Below are 21,176 nucleotides of genomic sequence, written 5' to 3'. Positions count from 1 at the left end.
CATACCCCTTTGTGGTCCAAGTTTTCACCAACTTCCTCTGCTTAGACTTCACCTTTATCCCTCCCCAATCACTTTTGCAACTGATATCTGATGTCTTCCTTGGTGTTGGAGTCTGTATGTGCAGTGTGGACCCAGACCTCTGGGAAGTGAGTGCAGGTTTCCATTGATTTTGGGAGGATTTCTCAATGTCTGGTGTCCTTACGTTACCCTTATTTTCCCCAAAACCCTAGAAGAAAGGGCATGGTATTTGCTCTTCCTTCTCAAGTGTTCAGCTTTGAGGTCTGGGTATAATACCAGGCAGACCTTTTGGCCTTTTCCGGTAAAACCTGAAATAAATTTGAATCATGTGCAGCATGAACTTGAAACTGTCGATCCTATGTTTTATATTCAAAATGTCAGAAGTGTTAAAATGTCACCTTTATTTCCATTTTTTAAGGAGAGGGTTTGACATAATTGGCACCATGCAATATGCATGTCTATTTAACAATCTATCCTGCTTTTCAACGGTCAAGACCCATAAAACGTTATGCAAATAATAAATTAAAGATGCAAGCTGTTAAGAAAAGAACGCATAGCAATTTGAGAATTTGTGTAGTGTCAGTACGCAAGTTTCAGGAGTTTGAGCTGTTTGTTGTCCAACTAAGTAAATTTGTAAAATTTGCAGTGTTTGCAATTACGTCTGAATCCTGTAGCCACTGTGCTTTCTCCTCGTCCCTTTGCAGTCCATGGTGGGCTCAGATACAGCTGAGCTGCTGATGCAGGACAGCCGGCGCCGGGAAAGGTACAAAAGGCAAGAGCCAGCAGCCAACTTGATCAACCTGACGGATGAGGAGTGGCCAGTGCAAGGCTGTGGGACTCCAGATCTTCTCACGGGGGAGATTGTCCCAAGTGCCGCCACACCAGAACAAAGAGTGGAGAAGTTCACCAAACTCCTTTTTTACGGCAGGAAAAAAGTAAGCTGAAAGCTTATGTCTTCTGTGGCAAGTTTTGTGGGTTTAATGCACAGAAAGAGGCCATACACTTATCCCAGTTGCATCAAATGATTTCTCCTCTGTCTGAGCCATCACAAATTAATCACTGCAGCACAGAAGCCACTTCTGCTACAGCAACGTTCACACCAGCAAAAATCAGTGCATGCCTGTTACATTTCAGTGGTGGCCTCCCTTACAGCGCACTATGTAAAAACTGTTAACTTTGGTTGTGCTTTGGGTACAGAATGCCCAAGGTTCTCTTCTTGGCACCTTGTACAAAGGATTTGAGGTAGCAGAGCTTGGAAAGACCTTTGCTTGTGACCTCGGCTAGCCACTGGCAGTCAAGGCAGACAATCCAAAGGTCTGATGCCCAACGGCATCTTCATAATTTGTTAGTTTTGTAAATAACTTTCTTGTTAAATTTTAAGAAGCACTTAGGTTTTCACATCTGTAAAAGAGCACCTGTTTAAAATTGTGCAATACAGAAATAATAAAGCAAAAAGTTATTAAATACAGGAAAAAAACAAAGGGCACTGGTGAAAGCACATGATACAGTTCTTATAACGAGAAGATTAAAGCATTGTATGTTGAATAGACATATTGGTGTACATAGGAAATAGAAAGAGAGAGAGGGGAGGGGGCAGGGTTGTCAAATATATTTTATTGAATCATCCATAGTCTTTTGGGTGCTGGATGTGGATTTAAGTTGTGTGAATCATTTTTAACATACATAAAAAAATTGTACCACATCACAAATAATTTCTGTTTTGCTTTGCCCTCTTGCCACTCTTAATTGGTGTGTAAGATTTTCCAGTAAGGCTGTCTCCCACACTTGGTTGAAGCATGATAAAAGGTTAGCCCCAACTAAGTCTTTCCAGTGTCTGGTGATAACAGGCGTGGCTGCTTTTAGCAGATGTGACACCAGCTCTCTACAATGAGAAGGTACATCTCCATTTTCAAATAAACTTACAAGTGCCATCTGGAGAGAAAGGGTAAATGTATACCTGTCCCTTGAAAAATTTAAATCCAGAATGGTTGTATTTTGGCACAGGGCCACCACAAATGCGTGTGAGTACCTGTTCATTGGCATTCACGTTAGCGTCTTGGCAATGTACTGTATGCCAGCTTCATAATTTCATATGAAGGAGTGGACATAGAGCATTCCAATTTCTTCCCAGTGCTTCTCTTGGACTTTCGGTCCATCATTGATGTCCCTGCTTCAGGTCGACCAATGTCTTGTCTGTGGAACTCAATGGTGGCCTCTGACCACTAAGCCAGCCCTTCTCTGCACAGTCCCTTCTACTGGCTTCTGTTTCTTAGCAATGCTGGAGTGTGGCAGAATACAGGGGAGTTTGATGGAATGTCGAGAGCTGGCTGTTTATTGGTTCTTGCAGGAAGCTCTGGATTGGGCCATGAGGAACCATCTGTGGGGCCACGCTCTCTTTCTATCAAGCAAGATGGACCCGAGGACCTATAGCTGGGTTGTGAGTGGGTATGTAGCACGCACTACCACAAAATCTCTCAGTGCACTTTTCTCAGGATTTCAGCAGGGCCGGCCCTAACATTAGGCAGAATGAGGCAGCAAATGCTGGTGTGTTCAGAAAACTGTTGGGTCACGTTGGAGGACAGAGCTTTGTGTGCAATGAGGCCTGCGCTGTGCATCTTGTAAGCTAGCTGTTGTCCTCGGGTGTGGTGGAAAAGCAATGCAAAAGTTCAACTGTCAGTCAACTTCTGTGTGTGCGTGCGCGCATGTGCATGTATGAATGAGGGCACCACCTTGTCTATCAATTTAGGCAACAGAATGTCTTAGACCAGCCAAGCATTTCATCGCTTGCCAAGTCTATTAAAAATGCCTTCTTCCATCTCGTTGCAGGTTCACTAGCACTCTGGCCTTCAATGACCCCCTACAAACGCTTTTCCAGCTCATGTCTGGAAGGATACCTCAGGCATCCCTGGTACTGATGTCAGCTGCCTTTTCTGCCTAAGTTTCTTGTCTGCATCTAGGATCAGCCATCTGAACCTGTCAGGGCTGGTGGTCCGGGATACACAACCCCAGGGCAGTTTAGACTAAGGAGCCAAGCCCCAGACAGCAGCTTGATAGGACCATGTGGAAACCTCTTTGGCCCCTTGTCACCTGATCTTTGCTGAACTGGTAGCTAACTACCTACAATAGAAGCACTCTAGCAAAGCAGAGACCAGGACATCAGTTCTGGGTGGCTTCCAAGGTGCTGTGTGTTGCTTGTTCCTGTTTGCTAGGGTCGCTGCTTTGAGACCCCCACCCTGGCACTCTGCAGAGCCCAGTGTCAGCTCTTGGTGAAGACCCACTCCATCCTTAAGGAGGTTTATTGTAGAGAAATTATTGGCCAGTCCCACCCCCCCCCGTGTTCTCCTCTGCTTTGCCCCTCCTGCTGCCTCTCAAAAGCAAAGGCTGCCACCTGAAGGTGCTTTAATTCCATAGTTAGGCGCTGTTATTGTTTCCCGCATGCCGTTCAGTTAAGTGTCCACAAGACTCTGCTGGCACAAAAGGCTGCTCTTACAGTGTATGAACACCAACCTCCCACCATTCACCCTTAGGAAACCTGCATTTTAGCTGTTTGGATAGATGGTATCTAGCTAATTTCCTAGATTCCATTCATTCATCTATCCATCCAAACAAACAAACAGTTAAAATGCAGGTGTCCTAAGGGTGAATGGTGGTGAGTCTGAATGTGATGTTCTGTTATGCTGTGAAGAGAAGAGGAAGGGCATGGAAGAGCTCAACGGGCAAATTTAATTCACCTCATGTGCCAAAAACCTGGCATTCATACAAGGGGGATTGTTTGCTTATTGTTTAGTTTGCTTCCAGTAGCACCTTAAAGACCAAGTAAGTTAGTTCTTGGTATGAGCTTTCGTGTGCATGCACACTTCTTCAGCTTTAAGGTGCTACTGGAAGGATTTTTTTTTATTTTGACTATGGCAGACCAACACGGCTACCTATCTGTAACTGTTTAGTTTGCGTCCTGGCCAAAGCTCTTTGAGCATTTAAGAATATCATTTATGCAAAACCAGATGCTGTTCTGTAGATCAGCCAATCAACAGCATCGAGGCGGAGCTACGGCCACCATTTCCCAGCTTCTTCCAGCCCAGGTTAGGAATCAGGTTGGCATTTTCCAGGTGTGGGTCCCTGCAACCAATTCCAGGGACTAGGCACTTGAGCAAGTACAAAGCTTTGTTGACCAGGCAAGTGCAGAAGGGCAGGTTTTTCTGCGTGTTAGAAAAATCCTGACTAATGAAGCAGCTTTGTTTTGCCCGCCAGTCCTACGATCTGATGCTGCACTTGCGGCCCCCTTCTGTGCCTGAGGAGGGGTTCCACGCCTGCATGCGCACAGTCTCATGGCCCAGAAGTTGCCAGTCCAAGCTCCAGCATCCGTGGGAGGGCGCCCCGATCGGTGCAGCATTCTGCCTGTAGACACCGCCATCTTTCTTTCCGCTGGAACCAGTGGAAAGGAAAGCACAGCACAGTGTTGGCTGGGCTTTGTTGCCTCTCCCATGACAGGGACAAAAGTCCTGGTGGTTCCACAAAAGTTCCTTTTGGATCCACAAAAGCCCTGGTGGTTGAGATAGGGACAAACCGGGCAGGTAAGCCCAAGAACCTTGTCCTAAGAGCCAGGATGCCCTGTCCCAAGGTGAAACCCTGATCCAACTTTTTGTAGCTGCCGCTTGATTGCTAGGCACAGAGAGCAGCGTAATGTAATGTAATGTAATGTAATGTAATGTACAGTGGTGCCTCGCAAGACGAAAAGAATCTGTTCTGTGATTCTCTTCGTCTAGCGGTTTTTTCGTCTTGCAAAGCAAGCCCATTGACGAATTAGCGGATTAGTGCTATTAGCGGCTTTTAGCGGCTTATCGGCTTATTGGATCAGCTGATAAGCGGCTTAGCGGCTTAGAAAGGGGGGGGGAGAGGAAAAAAACCCGCAGGAACTCGCAAGACATTTTTGTCTTGCGAAGCAAGCCCATAGGAGATTCGTTTTGCGAAGCACCTCCAAAACGGAAAACTCTTTCGTCTAGCGAGTTTTCCGTCTTGTGAGGCATTCGTCTTGCGGGGCACCACTGTAATGTAATGGATGACATTTTGCCATCCCTCCCTGGTTCTCTTGCTTAGGCATAGGTCCATGTGGAATAGGCAGTGGGGGCAAGTGGTTGGGTTTTGTTCTGGCAATGCCTCCTTTTTGCTCCATTGCTCCTGAGCTGTGGGGTGGCGCTGTCATGCACCGGCTCCACTGCCCGATTTGCCTTGGCTGCAGAGTCTAAGGGGAAGATCCAGCTGTTCTTGACAGCAGGTTTCCTGGCAGCGTTCTGAAGCGTCTGCCCTAGGCAGGTTCTCCCACCTGTCTCATGGCAGGGCCTGTCCTGCAAAGGAAAGTTCCACAGCGGCACAAGATGCCGACGGCGTTGCACAAAAGTCCTTCATCTGTTGGATGCTAGCATGGAGGCAGCAGCGTTGGTATATATGTTTATAGCTACAATATTCTCCTAAGGACAAAAGTCTTGGATTTGCTCCAGGACTCAAGCATTTCCTTTCTTTTCCATTCTCTGCTGTGAACTTGTGAACTGAAGCGAGGCAAATCTCCTGAAAGGCAATCTCATGTGGAAACATCTCTTCTGTTTCTTAAACGTTGAGCAAAGTTTAATGCATTTTAATGTTTCATGTATTTTGCGCCCTGATTCTCCCCTCCCTCTTCCCTCCCTCCCCTCTTCGAACGCAGTGCTGCGCCGATGAGAAATGGGGCGACTGGAGGCCACATCTGGCTGCTATCCTGTCCAACCGCGTGGGAGAGGCAGATCTGAACTCCAGAGCCATTGTCACCATGGGAGAGACGCTGGGTGAGGAGACCCACCAAGGACCCACAATTCCAGCTCCTGCTCTTAAGCCCCGAGAGCAGCGTGGCTGCTTCCCACACCGCTCCAGCTTCATAGGAACGGAGGAATCGTGAGGAAGGGGTGGGGCCCACTAGGGAAGAACCACAGGGACAGGGCCCAGGCCTAACTTTGGATGCTAGCACCGTTCTTCCCATGGGATCCCACCTACCCCATATTCTCCCTCCATTTATAATAACAATACTAATAATTTATTATTTGTACCCCGGCTATCTGGCTGGGCTTCCAACAAAGATTAAAAACACATATTAAAAACTTCCCTGAACAGGGCTGCCTTCAGATGTCTTCTAAATGTCAGGTAGTTGTTTATCTCTTTGACATCTGGTGGGAGGGCGTTCCACAGGGCGGGTGCCACCACCGAGAAGGCCCTCTGCCTGGTTCCCTGTAACCTCACTTCTCTCAGTGAGGGAACCGCCAGAAGGCCCTCGGCGCTGGACCTCAGTGTCTGGGCAGAACTGTGGGGGTGGAGACGCTCCTTCAGGTATACTGCACCGAGGCCATTTTCCCCTCTATTGTTCATTTATATAAAATCTGGTGATGATGAAAAGCGACAACACTTGCTAGGAAGGTTATACCAGGAGACCCCTGGTCTCTCAGCTCCATTATTGGACTGGTTGGAGACACTGACTCGGGACCGCTAAGGTCACCTTGGGCAATATTTAGCCACAGCCACATTGGGTCCTGCTTCCCACTGTGGATTTTGATGCTGACGTTCACTATGGAGTTTGCGAACTGGGTGTTGTGCTTGTGTTTTATCAGTGTTAGAGATGTAAGGGAGGGAAAACCCTTTTCAAAAACAAAACCCCACATTCCCTGTATTACAGCAGGGGTAGGTTACAGCACTTACGGTATAATGCATATCGTAATGTCTTCTTAGGGGACGCAGGTGGTGCTGTGGGTTAAACCACAGAGGCTAGGACTTGCTGATCAGAAGGTCGGTGGTTCAAATCCCCATAACGGAATGAGCTCCCATTGCTCGGTCCCTGCTCCTGCCAACCTAGCAGTTCGAAAGCACCTCAAAGTGCAAGTAGATAAATAGGTACTGCTCTGGCGGGAAGGTAAACGGCGTTTCCGTGTGCTGCTCTGGTTTTGCCAGATGCGGCTTAGTCATGCTGGCCACATGACCCGGAAGCTGTCTGTGGACAAACGCCGGCTCCCTCGGCCAATAAAGCAAGATGAGCGCCACAACCCCACAGTTGTCCGCAACTGAACCTAACGGTCAGGGGTCTCTTTACCTTTACCTTTTAATCTCTTCTTATCCTTCCATGATGCAATATGCTCCTCTTTTTACCTATCCAGCTGGAAAAGGATTAACAGAAGCTGCTCACCTCTGCTACCTAGTGGCAGACGTCCCCTTTGGCCACTACGGAGTCAAAACAGACCGCATGGTGTTGCTGGGCAGTAGCCAGAGGTGAGTGAGAACGGAAAGGTCCAACTTAATTAGCAGTGCTTGGCATTTCTGTAGCTCACTTCAAGCATTCAAAGTGGCACATTAGCTCAGCATTACAATGCTGCTTTGAAGCCAGCCAAGTTTCCTCCTCTGTTGCAGGGGTTCAAAAACGGGAGAGCAGTTGTCTCCTTAAGCCCTTCCAGCGAGGGCATGGCTGTGAGATGAGACTGGCTTAGGGCAAGGGGTGCAGACTGGCGAGGCAGAAGGACTTTCCTTGGCCTGCTCTTGCACCTTTACCTTGTGTCCCTTGATGTGCAATGTCATGTTGGGTACTGTATATGGCAAGCTGCTGCTTGAGGAGGCATCATCCGCTATGCTCTTTTGCCAGGCTAACTGATTTTTACTGCATGGTGGCAACTGATATGATAATACAGTGGTACCTCTGGTTGCGAACGGGATCCGTTCCGGAGTCCTGCTCGCAACATGAAAAGCCCGCAACCTGAAGCGCCGTATCTGCGCAGGTTCGTGGTGCGATTTGGCACTTGTGCGCATGTACGAAGCATGATTTAGCACTTCTGCGCATGCGCGAGCGATGAAACCCAGAAGTAATGCTTTCCGGTACTTCCGGGTCGCCGCGGGACCCAACCTGAAAAAAGGTAACATGAAGCAAACGGAACGTGAGGTATGACTGTAGAAGGGATGTAGGAACTGGCTCTAGCAATCCTTTTTTTATAAAAAGAAAAGAAAAAAGAAAAGATTTTTTTCTGATAGGGTTGAGCGGGAGGGCTAGGGTTATGCATGTATAATTACAACTCTATGCCTGTGCAAACGTACACCTATTCATTATTTTCCAAGTTCCTGCCCCAAGGCCTAATGTGACATTTCCATCGATAGCCAGATATATGGGCTTGACATGTATTGTGGAAATACCAGCTGTAGGCGTGGAGTGTAATGCCACAACCTGGCCACACGAGGTCACTGTAGCTCTAAACTAATCTTAAATTACGGGATGAACTAAAGCTCACTTTGCCCGCTGTGCAGTATTTGGGAGTCTTGGACGGGAAACTAGATTTACAGCATTTAGCTTCTTCCGAAGCTGAGAGATGGCACTTCAGTAGCCAACCAGCAAATCTTGAGATGCCTGTGGTCTCCTTGCCAGCAACATTCCACAGCCGGACCAAAGTTACTCTTGCTGGAGTCAGAGTAGAACCAAAACGGAATTTTGCAATAGGCTTAAATTCAGTACCACCCCCTCGCCGAATCTGAACTCAACATTTGGCAATTTAACCTTCATTGCTATTGTGTGCCCTGTTTCTGATATTGTGAAACTGGTGTATGCACGATAGGGCTGACGTTATTGCGCGTCACCTGTCAAATCTTGTATTTGTTGAGTGAGACACATAAGTCACAGTCCAGTCCTGGCTTCTGCCACCTGCCAGCTGCCACTCTGCAATCCTATGATTCTCTGTACACGTGCTTCCACGACCAGTGAGACAGACAGACAGGTTTGGGTTTTCTGCGTCTTCTAAAGTGCCCCACTGAAGTCTGCTTCTTGTAAGGTGAGACATGCCGGCTGCAAACGATTCAGTCATTCACCTTAAGAGGCTCCGCTAAGGTTAAAAATCCAATTTAAAGAGCGAACAGTTCCACTTATGCTAATGGTGCTCTGGCTAGATAAAAAGGAAAGGATTTTAACGATTCATTTCACCTTTAAACCATTCGCTCCTTATTAGAATTACAGGTCTAAACAAGCCTTGCGTCTTCAAGCAACACATGTAACTGACAACTGTGGTGCTGTTGAATGTGGCTCCTTTGGAATCAGGGCGTTTGGTGGTGGTGGGGAGGGGCACAACAGTTCTCTAAAAGGAAATCTAATCGGACTTTCTGCCACCTCAAAGCTGAGCCTCAACTTCTGTTGCCGGGGGGATCCAGCAGCCGCCCAGCTGTTGTGGCACTCCCCATGTCCCATGCTGTGCTTTGTACTGGGATTAACTGGTTCAGCTACCTATGGCAACCCTTGGCTTGTAGGTTAGCTGCTTAGCATGGGAAATACATAACTTGGACGGAAAAGTTTCTAGTTGTAGTTTAACTAACTAGTCTGGAGCAGAACAAGGTAGCCGCACTTGCTTGGGGTATAAATAATAAATTATTATTTTTGCATTCTCTCAGAGAGTAGCTCCAAGCTGACCTCTCAGCTCAAGGTCTGAGAGAGAAGTATGAGGAGAGAAATAATCTTGGTGTATATTTTAAACCCACACAAACAAACGTCATTTGAAGTAGAAATATATATATATATAATATAATATAAAAATATTGCCCAGTGGCACCTTAGAGACCAACTAAGTTTGTTCTTGGTATGAGCTTTCGTGTGCATGCACACTTCTTCAGATACACTGAAAGTGTGCAAGAAAGAACAAACTTAGTTGGTCTCTAAAGTGTCACTGGACATTTTTTAATTTTTTTTTTTATATTTCTACTGCGTCAGACCAGAGCCTGGCGTGCTCTGGTCCATGGGGTCACGATGAGTTGGACACGACTAAATGACTAAACAACAACAACTGCGTCAGACCAACATGGCTACCTACCTGAATCTAGAACATTTGAAGTAGAACCATGGAGACTGTTGGACAAATGTCTCATAGTTCTGGGAAAGCTGTAAAAAGTTTGTTGAATGTGTGTCAGTCAATGTGTTCTTAGCTGGAAAGGTTAGGATACAGCTCAGCTTGTATTAAGGCGAATGAAGTTTGTAGAGAGGGGGGAATGTAGAGAGGGGGACTTCCAGACGTCCTAGACTGCCGTGTTGCGCTTCCTTCTGGTGTTAAACTGATACCACACAGAGTTGCTGCTCTCCTTTCCTGTTCTTCCTCCTTTCTTATTTGACCCACCACGGGAGAGGAGGCATTTTGTGTGTCTCCGCTGAGATCAGCGAGCCGCTTTCTTGCCTTTCCAACATAGTCAAATAAAACTAGGAGCTCTTTACCATCAAACACATATTTGCTATGATAAACTTAGCTTTCTTATTTTCCATACTAAAGGCCTCCGTGTAATTGCTTCCAAGGTAAGCGTGTTCCTCCAAGGGATTTCAGTGCAAAGTTCAGACTTTCGCCGACGCATATAAACTCTGAATGCTATCAGTGATGGGGAGCTCAAAGGGAGAAAACAAGGTTCTTTATTATCCCAGCCTTCCCTCTCCCTTGCTCTTCATTCCTTTTTTTCTCCAAGCAAGCTCTGTTGTAGCAGAGAAGCCACGTCTGGTTTGGTTCAGCAGGCACTGGAGGGAGGGAGGAAGGAAGGAAGGAAGGAAGGAAGGAAGGAAGGAAGGATGGATTTAACCAGCATGGCATTGGAGATTTTGAATTATGGTGCTGGAGGAGACTCTTGAGAGTCCCATGGACTGCAAGAAGATCAAACCCATTCTTAAGGAAATCAGCCCTGAGTGCTCACTGAAAGGACAGGTCCTGAAGCTGAGGCTCCAAGACTTTGGCCACCTGATGAGAAGAGAAGACTCCCTGGAAAAGACCCTGATTGAGGGCACAAGGAGAAGGGGACGGCAGAGGACGAGATGGTTGGACAGTGTTCTCAGCATGAGTTTGACCAAACTGCAGGAGGCAGTGGAAGACAGGAGTGCCTGGCGTGCTCTGGTCCATGGAGTCACGAAGAGTCGGACATGTCTAAATGACTAAACAACAACAACAAGCACGAGAAGGGAAAGCCAATGTTTAATTTATTGAAAGCATTCAGATACTGCCCTAAATTATCTCTGACTCCAGGATGGCTTACACAGTTCAAAATTTGAAAGAATACACCTCTAGCTGCAACACACCTTCTTTAGCTAAGTGAGGAAGAATGAAACAATCCGCAACAGGTTCAGCAACAAAACTGCCAGGACATTTGCAAAGCTAAGCATGCTATGGGTACGGGTTCAAACTGGATGAGGGACTGCATCATGTTGAGATTCTTGCATTGCAGGGGATGGACTAGATAACCCTCAGGATCCCTTCTAATTCTACAGTTCTACGATTCTGTGGGGATGCGGGTGGTGCTGTGGGTTAAACCACAGAGCCTAGGACTTGCCGATCAGAAGGTCGGCGGTTCGAATCCCCGCGACGGGGTGAGCTCCCGTTGCTCGGTCCCTGCTCCTGCCAACCTAGCAGTTCGAAAGCATGTCAAAGTGCAAGTAGACAAATAGGTACCACTCCAGTGGGAAGGTAAACGGTGTTTCCGTGCGCTGCTCTGGTTCGCCAGAAGCGGCTTAGTCCTGCTGGCCACATGACCCGGAAGCTGTATGCCGGCTCCCTCGGCCAATAAAGTGAGATGAGCGCCACAACCCCAGAGTCGTCCGCAACTGGACCTAATGGTCAGGGGTCCCTGTACCTTATGATTCTATGATACCATGAGGAGTGGGAGACCTCTTTCCAGGCATCTGACTTGAAGCATTAAACCCCCCCACCCCCAGCCTGCTTGGTATTTTGCACAGCAACAGAAAGAAGCAGCCAGTTTTAGCTGAGTGGTGTGGTGCCTTAAGACAGTGAAACCTCTTAGCTTAGAATTAGAAAAAGGAAATTCCCGTCTGCTTAGAGAAGGAAGAAAGTGGCAAGGACTCTGGTCACTGCTAACTCTGCATTTACTAGGGCTAGGTGGTTTTAAAAACTGGTTTAATTAATAGATTTGTCAACCAGTGCTTTAGTTGATGGACTGATGATGAGGTTCTCAAATTGTTGTTGTTGTTGTTATAATATTTTATCCCATCTGGCTGGGCCTCCCCAGGCATTCTGGGAGGCTCCCAACAAAATATTAAAAACACGATAAACCGTCAAACATTAAAAACTTCCCTAAACATGCGTGCCTTCAGATGTTTCCTAAAAGTCAGGTAGTTGTTTAGTTTCATTGACATCTGATGGAAGGGCATTCCACAGGGCGGGGGCCACTGCCAAGAAGGCCCTCTGCCTGGAATGTGCTTGTGGACTCTATTTCATACAACAAATCCTAACACAGATAAAATAAACAAAATAGTAAGCAAGCAAAATTGAAGAGTTAATAATTTAAGAGAGAGTTAAAAAGTCTATGTATATCCAGCAGGTAAGAATGACTGATGTATTTTATAGGCTGTCATTCAAAATATTGTGACTAATACTGTAATCTCTGGTTTTCCATCTTCTAGAAGCAAACTGGACAATTCCAAACTAGAACATCTGGGCATTCCTCTAAGCAAGGGGTCAATAATCGTTATACAAGCATCTTGGTAGTAGGGGCAGCATAAAAGGACATGGTCTGTGGTCTATAGGAGAAGCCGTCCCTTCTGCTTCGTCTGCTTCTGAACCAGGCAACAGAAAAGTAAACACACATTCTCTGAGTTGTACAGACAAACTCCAATTAGCGAGGGCAAACTGGTGGGACTATAAGCCACAGAAACGTTTGTTTATTTTAAAGGCTTTTTTAAATATAAAGCTATTTTGGTTCTTGCGTCTTACTTTAGTAAGGAATGTAATGGAGGGTAGGTGGGAATTAAAAATATTATTTCATTCTAGCAATGGCAACTAGCTTTGGTTTATTAAGTGTAGGTTGTGTGACATTTCCTTTCACTTATCCGAAGGGCTGATCTACTGAGGTTTCTGTAATTTGCAGATTTGTTTAAGCCTAACTGATTAACCAGTTAATGGGTGGGTGAGTAATGAACTGAAATGAATTCAGTGGCTGCTGCCAGCTCCAGGCGTTGGAAGAAAGGCTTGCAGCTTCCACATGCAGTCAGAAACGACTCTTGTTGGATTCAGTGCGTTAGGGATGGGGGCATGTGATGAAAATGTCCGCTGGACCAGAGGTTGGGTGATGCAGTGCCTGGGCAATCCACCAGAGTGCTCAGCTTTAGCCTCCTTGTGATTGGTTGCAGGTACCGCTAGCCAGAAAGGGACGTGGGTGGGGCTGTGGGTTAAACCACCGAGCCTAGGGCTTGCCGATCAGAAGGTCGGCGGTTCGATTCCCTGCGACAGGGTGAGCTCCCGTTGATCAGTCCCTGCTCCTGCCATCCTAGCAGTTCGAAAGCACATCAAAGTGCAAGTAGATAAATAGGTACCACTCTGGCGGGAAGGTAAACAGCGTTTCCGTGCGCTGCTCTGGTTTGCCAGAAGCGGCTTAGTCATGCTGGCCACATGATCTGGAAGCTGTACGCCGGCTCCCTCGGCCAGTAAAGCGAGATGAGTGCCGCAACCCCAGAGTCGTCCGCGACTGGACCTAATGGTCAGGGGTCCCTTTACCTTTACCTTACCGATAGCCAGAGTAGGGGGTGAAGTCAGTGCTTTGGGAGGGAGAAAGAAAAGAGAGTTGAGAGTTGGAGCTCTTAGCGTTCAGCTGGAGAGGAGGATAGCTCTTGAGCTGGGAGTGTGAGATCCACTTGGAGGAAAATATCTCTTCCTCTCCTTTGGTGATCACTTGTAGGCAAGTAAGATTGTCTTCCATAAAAATGGGTTTTAACAATGAGTCCATAAGTGACTGTGGAGGCCAGTTCTGGATCCACACGTCCTTCCACTCAGAAATGAGTCCTGTTGGATTCAATGAGTTAGGGATGGGTAGAGAAATCCATTTTGGTTCTCGTTTAAAGACAAAAATCTGCCTAGATGTGCGCTTTTCATAACTGAAACACAGCCATCCTTTGAAATTTGTGGTTTTCCGAATTTTGTAGTGCAGCTCTCCAGCCAAGTAATGTGTACAAAATGCGTATGCTAGGGTAAGAAATGTGTATATTAGTGAAAACAACATACAAAATGGGGGAAATTACTTTGCCAAAATGGGTGCATTAAGAGAAATGCCCATTAAAATACTGGTGAATTTTCACGAGGGCTTTTTAAAAAACCCCACCACCACCACAAAGTGACGTGGAAATGTGGGGACCGGAATCTAAGAGGCTGCTTTAGAGAATGCTGTTCGCTTTCCATCCCTGACTCTCTGTCCGCTTCTTCCTTTCAGCCAGACCTTTGCCCAGTTTGCCAGGACAGAGGGCATCCACAGGACAGAGATCTTGGAGTACTGCCAGTTGTTGAGGAGTCCCAAGGCTTTTATTCCCTCTTTCCAGGTAACAGATGCCCTCTGGGTCCAACCAGTCATTTAAGAACATCCGGAGCTCATTGAAGTTTAATGGATCATCTCTAAAAATGCTTTTTAAACAAGAGCTTTTGGGTCTTGAGCCTTGTCAGGGTTAACAAAGTTTCCCCTAGGGGGTGGGCTATAGGGGCCACCTGCACCCCATGTTTAAAGCTCCTGGTTCTGTCCCCAGCAACTTCCATTTGGAGGGACCAGGCGGTCTCTTTGGGCGGCTTGCTGCCAATAGGAAGTGTGGGCTAATGATCTAGCCCAGAGCTTTCAAAACTGTGTGCCGTGACACATTAGTGTGTCGGCTGCAGCGTGTAGGTGTGTCGCACAAACGCTCCCCCTGGGGCTGGAAAGGGGTCAGTTTAACCTCTGGTTTGCTAATACAGTGGTACCCCGCAAGACGAACGCCTCGCAAGACGGAAAACCCGCTAGACGAAAGGGTTTTCCGTTTTGGAGGCGCTTCGCAAAACGAATTTCCCCTATGGGCTTGCTTCGCAAGACGAAAGCCCATAGGGAAATCTCCGGGGACCTCTTTTAAATGCTAGCGGTGGGGAGCAAAGCCTTTCCCCCCCCTCCGGCCTTCAGAAGAGGTCCAGGAAGGCTGGCGGGGGCCGAAAGGCTTTGCTCCCCAGCGCCAGCATTTTAAAAGCAGTCCGGGATAGCAGGGAAGCGCTTCCTGCTATCCCGGACGGCTTTTGATGGCAGGAGAGTCTCCGCCAGCAGCGGCAGCGCTGCCGCTGCTGGCGGAGAGATCCGCGAAGCCTGGGTGCGCTGCGCGCAGGCTTCTGCATGCCGGCAAGTCTCCGCCAGCAGCGGCAGCGCTGCCGCTGCTGGCGGAGAGATCCGCGAAGCCTGGGCGCGCTGCGCGCAGGCTTCTGCATGCCTGCAAGTCTCCGCCAGCAGCGGCAGCGCTGCCGCTGTTGGCGGAGAGATCCGCGAAGCCTGGGCGTGCTGCGCGCAGGCTTCTGCATGCCGGCAAGTCTCCGCCAGCAGCGGCAGCGCTGCCACTGCTGGCGGAAAGGTCCGGGAAGCCTGGGCCGGACAGCTTTTGAAGGCAGGCGGGGGGAGCAAAGACTTTCGCCCCCGCCAGCCTTCAGAAGAGGTCCAGGACCTCTTCTGAAGGCTGGCGGGGGGCAAAAGTCTTTGTCCCCCCTGCCTGCCTTCCCAGGGGCTTTTAAATCGCCCCGACAGCGGAGAAGTCCTCCGCTGTCCGGGGCGATTTTAAAATGCCGCCCGCCAGCATTTTAAGATCGCCCCGGACAGCGGAGAAGTCCTCCGCTGTCCCAGGGTTTTTTAAAATGCTGGGGGTGGGAAGAAAAGCCCTTGTCCCCCCCCCCAGCCTTCAGAGGAGGTCCGGGGACACACTGTCCCCGGACCTGGTCTGAAGTCGGTTTCCCTAGGAACGCATTAATTGATTTTCAATGCATTCCTATGGGAAACCGTGCATCGCAAGACGAAAAACTCGCAAGAAGAAAAAACTTGCGGAACGAATTAATTTCGTCTTGCGAGGCACCACTGTACAGTGGTACCTCGGGTTAAGAACTTAATTCGTTCTGGAGGTCCATTCTTAACCTGAAACTGTTCTTAACCTGAAGCACCACTTTAGCTAATGTGGCCTCCCACTGCCGCCACGTGATTTCTGTTCTCATCCTGAAGCAAAGTTCTTAACCTGAGGTACTATTTCTGGGTTAGCGGAGCCTGTAACCTGAAGCGTCTGTAACCTGAAGTGTCTTTAACCTGAGGTACGACTGTAAAATGGAATTACTGTGTCGCAAAATGATGCATGTCTTAAAAGTGTGTCGCCAACACGAGAAGTTTGGAAAGCTCTGATCTAACCTGACGTAAGGCCAGTTTAGGATATTGATCTGTACTTGGCCAAAGTTGCACTTTGAGACGTCTCATAACTTTGAGCTTTTCCTGTACTATCAGTGTGCGATCATTTTTAATGTGGAATGTGAAGCAGGGGAGAGGCATTTGTCATGTGAATGAGCATCGTGTACAATAGCCATTACAATCTGAATCAAGCAAATCGCACTTAGAATCATAGAATCATAGAATCATAGAGTTGGAAGAGACCACAAGGGCCATTGAGTCCAACCCCCTGCCAAGCAGGAAACACCATCAGAGCACTCCTGACATATGGTTGTCAAGCCTCTGCTTAAAGACCTCCAAAGTAGGAGACTCCACCACACTCCTTGGCAGCAAATTCCACTGTCAAACAGCTCTTACTGTCAGGAAGTTCTTCCTAATGTTTAGGTGGAATCTTCTTTCTTGTAGTTTGGATCCATTGCTCCGTGTCCGCTTCTCTGGAGCAGCAGAAAACAACCATTCTCCCTCCTCTATGTGACATCCTTTTATATATTTGAACATGGCTATCATATCACCCCTTAACCTCCTCTTCTCCAGGCTAAACATGCCCAGCTCCCTTAGCCGTTCCTCATAAGGCATCGTTTCCAGGCCTTTGACCATTTTGGTTGCCCTCCTCAGGACACGTTCCAGTTTGTCAGTGTCCTTCTTGAATTGTGGTGCCCAGAACTGGACACAGTACTCCAGGTGAGGTCTGACCAGAGCAGAATACAGTGGCACTATTGCTTCCCTTGATCTAGATGCTATACTCCTATTGATGCAGCCCAGAATTGCATTGGCTTTTTTAGCTGCCGCGTCACACTGTTGGCTCATGTCAAGTTTGTGGTCAACCAAGACTCCTAGATCCTTTTCACATGTACTGCTCTCAAGCCAGGTGTCACACATCTTAGCAGGTGCTATGCTCACTCCTTTCTCCCCACCCCTTATTATCTGGGATAGCTGTTATGGGGTGGGGTCAATGTTAATCCCCATTCCTGCCTCCCATAACTGGCAGGGTTTGGCAGAGTAATGCTGAAGAACAGATCTAAGTTGCTTTGTAGCAGGGCTGGCCCTGGTATACAACCTTATTCAGCTTGTAGGATGAATGCAACACATCATTACTAGGCCGAAGCGTCATTTGTGGAAGCGCCCTTTAAAAAGCATGATTAAAATAATAAAATAGTCCTGTCTATCGCAAGGGCAGGAGAAATCAAGCCTCTTTGCCTGGCCTTTGGCAGGATTTTAAAGGACCCAAGGATGCTTGATGCTCAATCACATATAATTTCCCCCTGACATTTTCGGCAGATCAAAAGCCGCTGTGGAAGCTGCAATCTTGAGCAGAGGATGAGTGATTGGGGTCGGGAATGGGGAGAGAGGGGCTGCTTATTCTTCACCTCTGGCCATTTTATCTGCTCCATATCGCACTCACACCCCCGGCAGCCTCCTTCTGTGGTAGCTGAATCAAGCAAACCGAATCCATAAAGTGAATTTGCCTTGGCAAATTTTGCTGAGTTATTAAGAGCTAGTAAATAAGAGTTTATAGACAAAGTCCTTGGACCAGACATCACCCAGGTGAAGCCCCTTCCTCTAGCTTAGTGTGACGTGCAAAACACGTCTATTTCTATTGTTGCCCAGTCTCCAAGCCCTGCAAGATTCCAGGGGTTCCAGGAGCTTATTCAGGATTCGGCACAGGAGAGACTGTGGTGTCTTTATGATATATGGTTTGTTTACACATATAAGCCACCTGAGCCTCCAGTGAAGGGGCTCACAGCATTGGCATCTCATCGCTGCAGCCTTGGATTCCAACAGAATTCAAGGCATAGCTCTGTCTCCCAGCCTGCAGCTTGCCAGCTTCCAACTTATAGCTCACAGAACTCAACTCTCAACTCTGGCTTTTGGCTTTCTAACTCTCAGTGAGTTGAGGGAGGAAGCCCTAACCATCTGATATCTGGCACAGAACCACGTCCTTTGTTACCTTAATGGCCCATACTTAGAGGGCCATTACTTCACCAGGAAGCTAGACTGGCTATTCCAGGAATTGAATTCATGCCAGATCCATGAATTAGAAGTGGGTCCAGGCCTCTGCTCCCCACCCCGAACTCATAACACTATCTTCAGGTTAAGAGATAAGAGGTTTTTTTGTCTTTTGCAGGTTTACAAGCTGATCTATGCCTCTCGCCTGGTGGACTGTGGTCTCCCTGCCCAGGCCTTGCATTACTGCGAAGCGGCAGCAACTGCGCTTCTTGCTCAGAAGCAGAACACGTCCCCTGTCCTCCTGGAGCAAGTGATCAAGGTGGGCTTTGGGTGATGAGGAAAAGCCATGCACTTCATGTCACAAGAGACTCGCATGGGGAGGCAAACTAAGGCCTGGGGGCCGGATCCGGCCCAATCGCCTTCTCAATCCGGCCCGCAGAGGGTCCAGGAATCAGAAGAATGTGCCCTTTTATTTAAAATGCATCTCTGGGTTATTTGTGGGGCATAGGAATTCGTTCATTTCCCCCCCCCAAAAAAAATATAGTCTGGCCTCCCACAAGGTCTGAGGGACAGTGGACCGCCCCCCTGCTGAAAAGGTTTGCTGACCCCTGCAAGAGAGCTTGATCCTTATTCCAAACTGGCGATGAACTGGCAAGATGAATGCTCCTATGCGAGAGGGACCAACTCTTTCCACAGCGAGCTAGACATGCCCCGTCCTTCCCAAGCCCAAGTGTCATAGTGTTAGAATTCATTTATTCATGTCTAAATTTACCTCCACAGTGGAGTTTTCTTTTGAAGTGTGGCACAGCCTCCACTGGTTTCTGACCATTACCGTTTTTAAGGTACGAATCTGTGTCCAGCTGTTCTCTCACCTTCCCTTTTCTGCTTTATGCCAGCAGTTATTCCAACCCCTAAATTAGTACAGTATTGGTTTTGAATAGAAACCTCCCCTGAATATAGACTGCACCCCTAAAATGAGATCCCTTTGAAATGAAATTTTATGTATATAATCAATCTCTGGCACCATCCAGTGCTACTTGTCTCACAATAAATAAATCCCTGGACAACTGGAGTGGGTCATCCATTTACAGAAACTACCAAAGTACCGTATTTTTTGCACCATAACACTCACTTTTTTCCTCCTAAAAAGTAAGGGGAAATGTCTGTGCGTGTTATGGAGGGAATGCCTACGGGTGGCATGCCTACGGATTTTCCTCCTCTAAAAACTACGTGCGTGTTATGGTCGGGTGCGTGTTATAGAGCGAAAAATACGGTATGTTGAAATTCCACGTGGCTCCCAAGGTCTCGTCCTAAATAACGGTTTCTATTTCTATAGGAGCACAATTGTAGGCTGCACAGGTTTTATGCAAACCAGATTAAAGGGTGGGAGAGCACATCCTATATTGAGACTAATACAGTATATATGTGAATACAGGTGTCTTTTGTTGGAACACACCTGTTTATGTGCCTGATTCCTTTAGCTCTGTTTATTGGGAGGGATCTGATTACAGGTGTGCTATGCTCACAATGAACTTCATGTCCCAAGAGGGACATGAAGGGACGCGGGTGGCACTGTGGGTTACACCACAGAGCCTAGGACTTGCCAATCAGAAGGTCGGCAGTTCGAATCCCCGCGACGGGGTGAGCTCCCATTTCTCGGTCCCTGCTCCTGCCAACCTAGCAGTTCGAAAGCACGTCAAAGTGCAAGTAGATAAATAGGTACCACTCCAGCGGGAAGGTAAACGGCGTTTCTGTGCGCTGCTCTGGTTCGCCAGAAGCGGCTTAGTCATGCTGGCCACATACCTGGAAGCTGTACGCCGGCTCCCTTGGCCAATAAAGCGAGATGAGCGCCGCAACCCCAGAGTCGGCCACGACTGGACCTAATGGTCAGGGGTCCCTTTACCTTTACGTTTATGCTCACAATGGCCAGTTCCTGTTAAGGACTTGGTTGCCGTGTTTTGAACCAGCCCATGTTTCCAAACACTTCCCTAGGGCTGCCCTGCACAGAAAATGCTCCAGCAACCCAGCTCAGATGTGACATGAGCCCGCTTTGAGAAGCCAAACCCTTGTATCCCAAGAAGGGGTATTGCTTGGGAGTCAGCCTCATTGTGGACTTGTTCAGCAGCTGATTGAGGAGGAGACCTAAAATTATGTCAGTCCGTAGCAAACAACCTCTGTTTGCCCTCCATAGTGGATTCAGCTGTATAAATATTCAGAATAAATGGAAGGAAAGACGGCTAAATCAGAAACAGCACAAATTACAAATGCGGCACAGGGCTTAAGTAGCTCCGTTAGTTACAGGCTGAGCTGTTAATTCCTTTCTAATGTTTCATTTGATGATAATCGCATTTGCCTAATCTGTGTTTTGCACATACGTTAACACGAATGGCTGAAAGCCCCGGAATTTGAGAAGGGGCCTCGACATGTTCCAAGAAACACGTTTCTCGCGAGGAGCAAATGACATGAATAACCTGCTAATAATTGCTGAATTTGGAGAGAGTTGTCACAGGTGGGATAAGCGCTGCAATTTAGAGAAGTAATTTAGCAAGCGTAGCTCTTGTGGAGACGAGTATTGGTTCTCCGTGGCTTCTTTTGAGTTCTGTGGGGCAAAATTTGGGACAAAATGTGCCATTTGGGACATTCTGAGATGTTAGGTAGTGGAGTCACCAGGTGGCAGATCCAATTCCCATGTCAGATTTGGGGGGCTGTTGGATGATGTTCTCTGTGGGCCCAGCTTCTTGGCACTGCACAAGTGATGTTGCAGCTGTGACACACACTTTCTCTCTCTGGCCCAGTCCACACAATTGCTGAGATTGGGGGCGGGGGGGGGGGAGGAGAGGCCAGTGGAGAAAGATGTTGCTGCACTCACATTTTTCTCCACAGCTTGAATGTTTGGAGAAGGCAGGTGAACAGGCAGTGGAGCCTTCTAGAATGCAGTTAAGCACCATGGCAGTGTGTTATAAAAAAGCAATAGGTCAGGCTAAGTTAGATGGACC

At 47.8% G+C, this 21,176-nt stretch overlaps 1 protein-coding gene across 2 annotated transcripts in view; it reads left to right on the top strand.

The window, feature by feature from the left end:
* Nucleotides 1-21,176, top strand: part of SEC16B (SEC16 homolog B, endoplasmic reticulum export factor) — a 54,513-nt gene that overhangs the window by 15,737 nt on the left and 17,600 nt on the right. For both annotated transcript variants that reach the window (XM_082229045.1, XM_082229044.1), the window contains exons 10-16: nt 723-953; nt 2,366-2,463; nt 2,845-2,926; nt 5,717-5,834; nt 7,188-7,299; nt 14,239-14,344; nt 18,359-18,499. In XM_082229045.1, coding sequence (XP_082085171.1) covers nt 723-953; nt 2,366-2,463; nt 2,845-2,926; nt 5,717-5,834; nt 7,188-7,299; nt 14,239-14,344; nt 18,359-18,499 — 888 coding nt within the window. The remainder of the gene's footprint in view (nt 1-722; nt 954-2,365; nt 2,464-2,844; nt 2,927-5,716; nt 5,835-7,187; nt 7,300-14,238; nt 14,345-18,358; nt 18,500-21,176) is intronic.

This window comes from Podarcis vaucheri (assembly GCF_965113315.1).
Source record: "Podarcis vaucheri genome assembly, chromosome: 6".
Lineage (NCBI taxonomy): Eukaryota > Metazoa > Chordata > Lepidosauria > Squamata > Lacertidae > Podarcis > Podarcis vaucheri.
Note: the sequence above shows the minus strand (reverse complement) of the source record. Positions and strands in the feature narration are given on the sequence as shown.